Source organism: Theobroma umbraticum, unplaced genomic scaffold, assembly GCF_002168275.2.
Source record: "Theobroma umbraticum cultivar Fairchild unplaced genomic scaffold, ASM216827v3 scaffold_56.0, whole genome shotgun sequence".
NCBI lineage: Eukaryota > Viridiplantae > Streptophyta > Magnoliopsida > Malvales > Malvaceae > Theobroma > Theobroma umbraticum.
The window spans coordinates 12623683-12634694 of record NW_018397256.1 but is presented as its reverse complement, the minus strand read 5'-3'; the positions used below and the strand labels follow the sequence as shown (position 1 = coordinate 12634694).

Here is an 11012-nt window from a genome sequence, read left to right as displayed (position 1 = left end):
CAACTGAATTACCTTCTATCATGTTATGTATCTGCCGTTTGATTTTTTTAGAGTCCATCCGGTTTTGATATTTGTGAGCCATCGACGGCGGGAAGCAAAAGCAACAAACTGGACCCCACTAGAGACTACTTGATCTGCATAAAGCACAACCATTGTCCCGACCAATGGAAGACTCAGAGAGGCAAGGGACAGACGTGGAAGAAGGGAGAGAAAAACATGGAGAAAGCAATGTGAGAGAGAAAAGTCACAAGGAAAAAAGAAAAAAGTCTGAGTCAATTTATTTGAAAATTCAGACGCTCCAATTCTTCAATTCTACTTCACCAAATTCCACGAAATTTAAAACCCGGCGTTAAAAACCATTTCTTTCCTATACCCAGATCTCAGGTTTCCTCAATTTGATTCAATTTCTCTCATTTAATTAATTTCCCCTGTTTCTATTCGAGCAGAGCACCTCCTCTTGTTAATCACTGTTCAAGTTGAGCTTTTTCTTCATCTTTCAATTCCTTTTGCTTCGTGATTAGCCTCTCCTATCGTTTGTTCTTCTTATGATCTGAAATTATCTCATTTTTAGAAAATTCTCCAAAATTTGAGGAAAATTATCTCGTTTTTCCCTCCCCTGAAATCCTCTGCCTTGTCCCCTTCCAAACGCGCAATTCTCAGACCAAAATCTCATACTTTCCTGTGCTTGTCAATCCGGGATTCTTAAAATTTTGACAAAAATCCAATCATGGGAATCCAAAAAGACATAGTCAAATTCAATGTAGGCGGCAGAATCTTTCAAACGACAGCTACAACACTCGCAAACGCAGGCAGGAATTCGTTTTTCGGTGCATTATTTGACGACAATTGGGACTTGCAACAACAACAACCAAACAATCGTCAAGAATTCTTCATCGATCGAAACCCCGACTGTTTCGCTATCCTCCTTGATCTTCTCCGCACAGGCGATCTCTACATTCCTTCAAATGTCCCCGAAAGGCTTCTTTACAAGGAAGCCGCGTTTTATGGCTTAATTGACCATGTTCGTTCGGCTAAATGGGGTCCCTTTGATGGCAACAGGTTAAAGCTGTCTAAGTCAGTAACAGGGCGAGCCCCAGGGGATGGAACCGCCATCCGAGCTGGTCCTGATGGTGGCTGCTGTGTGGCTCATGGTAGCATGGTTCATGTTTTTGATTGGATATTAGAAGAACACCCGCCAATCAATCTTGATTACCAGAGAGTCAACGACATTGGTTGGGTCAACCCTGAGAATGTTTTGATAAGTGCTTGTGAAAGGTTAGGGAGAGGAGATGGTGGGATGGGGTTGTTTAGTTCATCTACTGGAGATTTGAGATATAAGTTTAATGTTGTTCATGATAATCAAGTTAAGAGTTACACTGCTGGGGCTTTGAGTTTTAGTCCTGATTATAAGATTTTTGCTAGTTGTAAAGGGAGGAGCAATGAGTATGGGATTGGGGTTTGGGACCAAGTTACTGGTAAACAGATTGACTTTTTTTATGAGAGTCCTGGCTGGTCTCTTGGTGATGCTGATAAACTACAATGGTTGAATGGGAGTAACTGTTTGTTAGTTGCTACCTTGTTTCCTAGAAAGGATAACTGTTATATGAGTTTGCTTGATTTTAGAGAGAAGAGAATGGTCTGGTCTTGGTCTGATATTGGTGCTCCTTTAACCGTTGATGAGAAGAGAGTGAGAGATGCTATTGCAATGGAGGAATGTAACTCTGTTTGCGTAGTGAATGAGTATGAGGATTTGGGGTTCATAGATTTGAGGATCAGCGGAGGAAGTGTGAGGTGGAGTTCCAGAAGTAAATTGATGAAGGGGAAGATGCCGGATGAGCCCTGCTATCCCAAATTGGCATTGCATAATGGGCAGTTGTTTTCATCAATGAATGATTGCATTTCTGTATTCTGTGGTCCTGATTGGGTGTTAACATCAAGGCTTCGAAGAAGTTATGGGGGCTCAATCTGTGATTTTTCGATTGGTGGTGATCGGCTCTTTGCACTTCACAGTGAGGAAAATGTGTTTGATATATGGGAAACTCCACCACCGCCAGTCATATGATTCAGGTCATGGTTTGATTACTGTAGCAGTGTTTCTTCCGTTTTCCATTTTTGGTAGTAGAACATAGAGGATGAACTTACAATTATAACAAATACCATAGGTTTAGGCAAAGATTACAGAGTGATATTTGAAGTCATGTTTGTACAGAGTTTTGCTTCCTATTTCAAAGAAATGAAAATTGATTGCTAAACTACCAGTACCAGATATTGTAGAAAGCTAGAAGTTCTAGAGATTGTAAAGTGTTTGCTCATCATTACAGAGGCATGATATTGATTGCTCAACAATCATAAGTTAAAATTTCTCTTCCTGGTTAGAGATACATCAGCAATAATCTTTAGAACTGTTCATATTTTTCCTGTTTTTGAACTGACAAAGAGTAAGCTCCCTAAGATTTTCTCCTTTTTCTTTTCGGACAGACCTTTATCTTTTCCTCTTTTGACCCCTAGTCCTCATCAAAGTCCCCTCGCAATGTTTTTTAATGAATCTCACAGGTCTAACGTTTGTATTTTGTGTGCTCTTTACATGTGGGCGGTTCCACCTGCTTTACAATCTTAACAGGTATAAACATTTGACAGAATTATGAAGTGTTGGCTTTGCCTAAAGTTAGGTAAGTGGCTATAAACTTTAGTTTCAGATGAGCTTCGATTCCATACAATCCTAAATCTACTTTGAACCTCCAAGGGGGCTTTAGTCAGGTACACCAAATCTACTAATGGTAACCCCCATCACAACAAACTCTGTTTCCTACCTTGCTTTTACTAGTCTTTGGTTCATTCATGAACCAAACTCCACCGGTTCTTTTTAAGTTTCAGACTCTATTTTTGCTCAGTCCTGAGATACTGATGCAACTGGATCTCCACCGTTGATGAATGCTAATCTTCTAAAGATGGAATAGATCCCAACCCAAACCCCACCAAGGGAAATATAATATCTCTCTTGTCTCTGTTAGATAATGATAAAATATTGTAACTGAGATTAGGTTTGGCAATTAGTTTAACACTTAAGCTCAAATGTCAGGAACATATTTATATACGAAGATGCCCTGGATGAAAATCATTGTCAGCCATAACGATTACTGGTGCCAACCAATGTCATCCTGATCGTTGGGTGTCTTTCCATGTTAAATTTTATGGGCAAAAGTACTGACATGTTGTGTCAGTCTTAGCCATAAAATGAGAAAACAATTTACAGCAAAGATGCTGTGGGATTGCAGTATCAGGTTCAGCTAATGAGCAACCCTCTTTCACCATGCCAAGTTGCCATATACAAGATCTAACATTGGCAGCTAGAAAGCAACAAAAACTTTCCAGGAAACTTCATCTGTAATACTTTCTTCTATTAAATAGGAAATGTTAAAAATGAATGATACAACATTGGAATGAACACTCGTGAAACTGGAAGAGAATACCTAATTTGACCCCAAAAAGAGGAGGCTAACAGATAAGGAAGAACCAAAAAGGAATGGACCCCGAGGTCTTGTAAAAAATCAAGCATAATTAGGCATTACTCTTTTGAGAAATGTAATTGATGAAGATTCTTGAGGGGCAAGTTCGTCAAAAGCAATGTAATTTTGCTCCCTATGGTAAACATGGCAGAGTGTCATTATTGTCTTCATCAAGCGCCAATTCCATGTAGCCTCGTTCAGATACTGTCATCAACATACAAAGAGAACCTCCATTAGCATCTTCTGGGACAGTTAGTACATGACCATAATCTTGTTCTACATTGCTTTAGCTAATTCTTTACTTACACCCTTTACCTATTTTTTGAAGATTTTTTCTTTTTTTTTCTCAGGTAATAATTACATCAAAATTTCAATTGTAGAAAAAGTCATTTCTAATCTAACATCAAGAAGAAAACGGCAGGCTGATGAACTAAGTATATATATATATATATATAAAACAATGCTTGTCATACTGGTCCCCAGTTCTCTTGAATAGACTTATGGGCTGCTCGTAGATTATAGCTTGGTATCCTTGAAGAAACATGATGGGGAATGTGGACATTGATATCATGGCAGAGGACCTCAATCCTGTCAAATATATAAAAAATTCAGATCCAAGCAGAGGTAATAAACAATGCACTACCATCTGATCTCTGTTGCATATAAAATAAGAAAAAGCAGAGGTAATAAACAGGATTTTGAGTGGGAGAAGAGGGAGGGGGCCTTCCATAAATATGATATCTGATAAAGCTAATTCTACTATCTAGTTTAGTCAGCTTCCGCAACACATGATGGCCGGTCAAATAAAAGATCAATAGGAGAGTATATTAGGAGCAGTAATATATTTACCAACGAGGGTAATCACAATGCACTGTTCCATTCAGCTGAGCCTGAGATGCATTCCATTCATCCGAAGATTTGAAGGGTATATGAGGAGCAGTGTGATGCACCATTGTGAAAGTACTCATCTGTCCATTTTAAGAAACCAAAATTGCTGTTATTGAAGACAGACATTATCTAAAGAACTATCACAAATAGGTTAGACAAAAGAGGGAATTTGGGGGAAAAAGCCCTGGATGTGGAAGATAGAAATGCACATGCCATTGATCATGTAATTAACCATAAAGCAATCATGCCTAATGCTCAATTTGGCTTCAGTATAACAAAGAAGCAAAAGCTCACTGCTCTTGCATGATTGAAACACACAAGCATGAAGAGAATATTATTAGTAATTTACAAAAATAGTAAATGAAATTATAAAAGACACCCACTTCAGGCAGCAGCTTTTAAGCATCAATTTGGCCAAATATTTGACCAAAAGAGATAAGATTGGTTTTCCACATGATATCATCACCTTAGAAGTTAAATATAAGGTTTAAAAAGCTGATATAGAGTTTTACAGAATATCAAATCTTATCCAACAATATTTGCCTGTTTAAGATGTTTAAGCTCATAAAATATGAGACCAGGAAGTAGCATTACCCAAAAGTGATAGCCCAGCCATGGCATTAACCAAAACTTAATCCATCCTATGATTCCTGTCTTATAGATGATCAATGGCCATCCAATTGCCATAAATGCAAAAACACAACCCAAACTGATCTTCACCCTTTTGACTTCGTTTGGTCTGAACTTGTTCAAATCAAAGTGCCAGATCAACCTACACATCAAATATGCATATGTCACATTAAGAAGAGGAAAATAGTGAAAGTGAAATGTGCTAACTCATTAAAGAGAAATGTGCGCACTAAGGTTCAAAAAGGTTAAAATACCATAGCAACCAACTATTTGCATTGCATACCAGTGAGCTATGGACATCCAAGGCCGTAATGGGCCATATCCAAAGATAATTGCCTTGCGTAAAAAGGGAGAAGTCTCAAACTCTTCCTCCCAAACCGGGTGCCAAGCAGTATCTTCGGATAGCCTACAGATATGAATAAAGAACAAAATTTTTTAAGTAAAGAATACAAATAAGAGAAGAATAATTCAGTGGAAGTCAAGAACCAGTATAATTACAATGTATGAAAGATGAAAAGCAATGGAAATTGATAGAAGTTCAAAGCCAGACTAGCTACCTGAGTAACAGTCAGTATTAAACAACTTGGGTAGAAATTCAAGTGTTCACACCACATAAGGGTAACAAGATTAAAAAGGTGCTAATCATCTAATTGGGTAGGGGACTCCTCCCTAAGAAAGAAATCAAGCACATATGCAGCAAAAATTTGTTTGCATCTCCTGTATCATATATGTTCGTGTGTATAACTAGTGATATCAAATGATAAATTGAACAGCAACGTTCTCCAGTTAATCATTTGAAAGAATCTGACAAAATTTTCAGATTAGTAACTAGGGCACACTCGTTATTCTACTAGGGTTATTTGTTCATTAACGTAGAATATTGGGAGAAGCAAACGTAATTCTTGCACAAGAGAGTGGATTCAAGATGCTGATACGTAGTAGGCACATTCCTCATACTGACACTGAGAACCCACAATTTACTAACAAAACGGGTTCTATTAGAAAGAAAAGTGAAACAAAAATATATCTTACTTACATGTTTGTCTTTGCATGATGCCGATCATGCTTAAACCGCCATGGCTCATATGGGTATATTAGTGGCAAGAAGGCCAGGGTTCCCACAATGTCTTCCAATAATTTGTTTTTCGAGAATGATTTGTGAGCACAATCATGGCCTATAACAAAGAACTAAAGAAATGGGAGGGGAATAAGAAAACAAAAGAAAAAGTTGGCATTGAAGCATATTGAATTTGCGTTTATAATAAATAAACATTAATATTAAAATATAAAATGCAGACTGTAAAGAAGCTTACCCCAGTTATTGCTGTCCCTGTCCATGCCCAAGCCAAAGGAAGTAGATACCATGGGGCTTTTGAAATCATGAAGATCCCCAATGCATAGGAAGTGACAGATATTAAAACTGATGTCCATGCTTTCACATCATCAATCTCAAACACCTTATCAAAAAAATTTGGGAAGAAAGAAGGAAATGAACAAAGAGATTTATTATTTAAATAATAGCATATACGCATTCAAGTTCATAACTTCACTTCCATTTAAAAATAATGATATTCATGCTTATTTTTTCTTTAGTTCAAAGTATCATGGTATGGTATAAAGAAGCAAAACATCCTTAAACAACCTGACTCCACTTTTCCTTGAAATAAAAAAAAAATCTTTTACTATAGTTAACAGCGGACATCTGGTTATGAGCACATATCTCCAACCGTGAAAGGAGCAATGTCTCAATTGTTAAATAAAATTAGCTGGTTACACAATCCTGCTTATACAGATGAACATATGGCCCAAAAGTTCGCTCTGCAGTAAGCCCAACATGGCAAAACATTATACTTTGGACCATATTCAGGGAAAAATGATATCAATAAGCAAGAAGCCATCAGAAAATATACCTTTTTCGGAAGGGTGTCTATTACATCCTTTAATGTAACATTATCAGGAAGTGGCTCTCCAATTTGCCTGAAGCCATATCTGTCCGCTAGCTGTTTTCTGTACTCAGCACTGTCTGCTGAAGATGGTGTTACTGGAACGGCCACAGCTTGAATGACTTTAGTCCTTTTCATGGGAATTAAACCCTTGTTATGACTAATTCCCTTGAGTAGAAGGCTGTCCCACTTCAAATGACAGATCCTTGCTAATGGAAGAAAAAAAAAAAGACAAAGGCATTAAAAGCTAAAATACTGGTGCAAGAGGATATTACATAGAACAACAGAAAATAAGATGCATACTACACCAAATGCTAATCATACATATGAGAAGGCTAAAACCTCAGAGGCTGTACAAGATTGTTAAACATGCAAACTGAAAGGACTGCATCGACTATGAAACCATTAAGCTTAATGGCATTTAGCTCAAGAAGTAAGCCCCTTATTTTTCTGTCATATTGGAGATAAACTGGTTCTCATAAATCCATGTAGTTTTTGGAAACACGCTTCACATGGGATATGATGAACTACAAAAAGCTGGCCACTGCTCCACTTGAAGTTGTTTCAACTGAGTGGCTGAGTGTATTGCCATCCAGTGTTTCAAGTAACGTAAGTTGGTATCTACAAATGATCCAGATAATCTTCTGGTGATTAACTAAATGCTGGTCCAACAGAGACGGCAGGAGGAGTAGTGATCTGGACAGAATCCATAGAGCGGCCACTCAAAAGACTTTAAACCTTAAAGCATGCTCTTGCAACGCCCTCCCCACCAACCCACACCCTACCCCTCCCCTAAATAGGTAATACAAGAAAAGAAACTCTTTTCATATCAGGCCACAGGCTGTTTGAAATTTTACTAGTTACAGACAAAGACTTTTATTTACAATAGACAGCATCTAGTTAGTGGTTTCATTGTTGCCAATTTGCTTGATAATGTACCCCATGTCCTTTTTTCCAGCTTAGTTTATTTTGCAAGCAAATTGTAGTCATTGCATGCGTATGATCCTTGAGACTTGTTCTCGTAAAACTTCTACTTGTTTGTTACACTTTAGCTTCAAATTCTCGCATTGAAAGATTGATTCTTCTTCTTCTTCTTTTTTTAATTATTGGAATCAGAGATACTAATAATTTTGATGCAGGTGACTGAGGCACAGCGTCAAAGGTTTTTATATCCACCTCCCTTGAAATTGAATTGCCACAGTCAACCGAGAATGCAGCTCATAACAAGTACAACGGAAAACGCTAACTGAAGAAATACATCAAATTCGCAAAACCCAAATCACCAAATGAAACAAAAACCACATTAAGTAGACAATAGCTCGCATCTCTTGAGCTTCAGAGAAAAGATTAGAGAGAGAAAGAAAGTTGAATACCTGGAGAAGAATGGGTAGCAATTCTTTCACTCCTAATTGGCCTTTGACAAGGACCCTGAAAATCAAAGAAATAAAGGAACGAAATTTAGAAGTAAAAAGTAAAAACAACGAAAGAATAAATTTTTATACAGACTGAAGGAGCAGAGCATACCAAGCAAAGGAACATAGAATCTGCAATTTTGCAAGCCATGGGAACAGAAATGCAGAAAGCACCCAGCTTCAGAGCACACCCTCCTTCCCTTCCCTTCTTAGGAGGGTCTTAAATGAGTATGGAGAGGAGAGGAAGTAGAAGAAGGGAGGAGGGAAATAGATAGGCTTTTTAAGCCCTTTCTAAGGACAAGTTAACAAAGGGCCAAAGAGAGAGTCTTTGAAAAGACTCTGATCCTCTCAAATGCTAAGACTTAAGAGAAAGGACATAACAATAACTACCGCAAAGTTCACACTTTGCGCTTGTGTGTCTCTTGCTCTCTTACTGCCTCTTGTTGTGGATAGCAATCCTTGCGTCATGTGCACTAATGGCTACCATTCATGGCTTCTTGGATTTTTTTTTCGCTACTTCTTTGTTAATGAAAAATGAGGCTATATATGCCCATGGTTATCTCTTAATTATATTTCCTAAAGTGTGTTAAAGAAAAATGAACCATGCTACCGTAGTTCAACTGCTTGTCTTATTCTTATCGGCACACATTCAACGAATCAAATAATCTTTAGAAGTACATTTTGTTTTGGTCGATGAAATTAAGGATGCGTGCGTCACATGCCATGAAAATGGACATTTTGTCACTTTTTCCTACTGCCCAAGTATTTGCACTAGTTTCATACGGCAAGAATGTTCTTCCTCTCGGCCTAACACATTGAATTGAAAGCACGAATTGCATGATAAATTTGCTCTTGATAGTCACCCACTGCTTAAAGTATTTCTCAATCCATTTCCGACCCATTATAATTGAACGAAAGCCATCAAAAAGGCAGAAGCGCCCAAGTTGAAGTACTTTGACAAACATTTTCTATCCTTAATCAGCCAATGAATGAATGAGAGTAACGTCGGTCACTGTTTTGTGTCAAAAAAAGTGACCACCGTCCTTGTCTGACACCATTGAAGGGGCAACCTCGTGGGAGATGAGGTTTGTGAAAACGAAAAAAAGAAAGATCATAGGATCCCCAAGAATTGGCCAATCCGTCGTGGTATTTGACATCAAACATCAAACATCAAAAGCAATGGCTATCTAGGTTTACAGGTGTGACAATCAAGAACTAGCTAATAAGCTTCACAGCCATGGATCAAAATTCCTTCTTTTAACAAAAAATATATCAAGGCCACTGCTGCTGGAAAATGGTGCCCCCTGCAGGCTGTCTACTGGCAACCGAAATTTTTAACTACATATAAGAGGAAAATGGTCTAACAGCTACTAGTGTTTTGATTCCAGGCTAACATGGAATAGTCATTCCTATAAGCGTTTTGGTAGAACCTGAGAAGAAATTTCCAGTGCCACTACTTTGGCCTCAAATGCTGCAAATAGCACAAAATAATGATGAAATTATTGAATGCTTAAAGTAATGATAAAATTATTTTAAACCATAAAATAGTTAATGAATGGTTTGATGCGTTTGCTACCCTGTGCAAAGATGATTCACTTAGGTAGAGCCCCATATCTAGAGTTCAGTTTGGGGGAATTTATTTACTGTGATGGGACTTTGTATACAGGTCCATCATGATTTTGATCTCCTACTTGTTGAGTTGGGCGGTCCTGTAAGTCTCACAAGGTTGCAACTATCATGTCCTGTAGGCTATGATCGTCCCTTGGGCCTCAAGGATTGTAAATTGTTATTTCAGATAATTTAGACTTATGGCGTGTTATTGAAGTCATGGCGAGAGAGTTTATTTATATCTAACATGAAATTAAGAACCAAAAAGGAACAAATGTACGTATTCAGATTGCAATATCATCCTCCTCCTGTCACGATCCACATTCAAAAAATTCACAGACGACTCAATCTCCAGTTTTGACACTGCTAATTGAGTTTCCAGAGGACTGTCATGATGTGGGTGTTTTCAGTTTAAAAGCCTTTCTTCCCAACTGATTCTCATTCACCTTGAACTTGTCATTTTTTCATACCTTGCCTTCCATAGCATAATCCTGAAGGAATGGTTAGTAATGGCTATATGGGCATTTATTCTTCGATTTATATCCGATAAATTCCAGCCCAACCACCCAACCTTTATTAAATTTATTGGTATTCTTAGTACCTTGTGATCAACCAACAACTTGAAAGTAACCAATCTTGAACTTGAATTAATGCTAGGTATACTTCTATGACTTTGCAGGGGTAGACCGAAACTGTTTCCAGAGATAGACTTGGTACTTACCGTGGAAGGATAATGAAAACGAAAAGGTAGGAGAAAGGGAGAGAAACTTTCTTTTGTCGGGTTTTCCCAGAGCCCCAACAAGTTTTACACATATAAAAATGAAAACACAACATAAAAGGGTAAAACAACGTAAGTAAAACCGCATGGTGGTGGACAAATGTGACGTAGGTGTCGGCCAGAGATGGCGTCCACGTCACATGGGGCGCGCAGGTGGGTGACAACTGACAAATTCTCCTTGTCAGCTGCAAAGCTAAAGCCTAAGCCTTGCCCTTTTTAGGTGCACAAACAAACTAACAAACTATTT

General features: G+C 38.0%; 2 protein-coding genes across 2 annotated transcripts; one reads left to right on the top strand and one right to left on the bottom strand.

Moving 5' to 3' along the window:
- On the top strand, positions 1-2390 carry LOC110410713 (BTB/POZ domain with WD40/YVTN repeat-like protein). Its single transcript, XM_021420573.2, has one exon. The coding sequence runs from the start codon at positions 728-730 to the stop codon at positions 2060-2062; it is 1335 nt and encodes a 444-aa protein (XP_021276248.1). The 5' UTR covers positions 1-727; the 3' UTR covers positions 2063-2390.
- Positions 2391-3365: 975 nt separating this feature from the next.
- On the bottom strand, positions 3366-8806 carry FAD6 (fatty acid desaturase 6). The gene is made up of 10 exons (XM_021421009.2): positions 8492-8806; positions 8341-8395; positions 6935-7176; positions 6338-6481; positions 6061-6212; positions 5308-5430; positions 4989-5166; positions 4356-4474; positions 3980-4094; positions 3366-3710 (listed from the first exon to the last, which is right to left on the bottom strand). Exons 1-10 carry the CDS (start codon positions 8528-8530, stop codon positions 3549-3551), a joined length of 1329 nt encoding a protein of 442 aa, XP_021276684.1. The 5' UTR covers positions 8531-8806; the 3' UTR covers positions 3366-3548.
- Between the last annotated feature and the right edge of the window lie 2206 nt (positions 8807-11012).

What these genes read in the sequence shown, in the direction of transcription:
- FAD6 (XM_021421009.2), bottom strand. Translation starts at nt 8,530, where the DNA reads ATGGCTTGCAAAATTGCAGATTCTATGTTCCTTTGCTTG. An exon ending in ATTCTATGTTCCTTTGCTTG is followed by an intron (nt 8,396 to 8,491) that starts GTATGCTCTGCT and finishes TTTGATTTTCAG; the next exon opens with GGTCCTTGTCAAAGGCCAAT. An exon ending in CATTGTGATTACCCTCGTTG is followed by an intron (nt 4,095 to 4,355) that starts GTAAATATATTA and finishes TATATTTGACAG; the next exon opens with GATTGAGGTCCTCTGCCATG.
- LOC110410713 (XM_021420573.2), top strand. Translation starts at nt 728, where the DNA reads ATGGGAATCCAAAAAGACATAGTCAAATTCAATGTAGGCGGCAGAATC.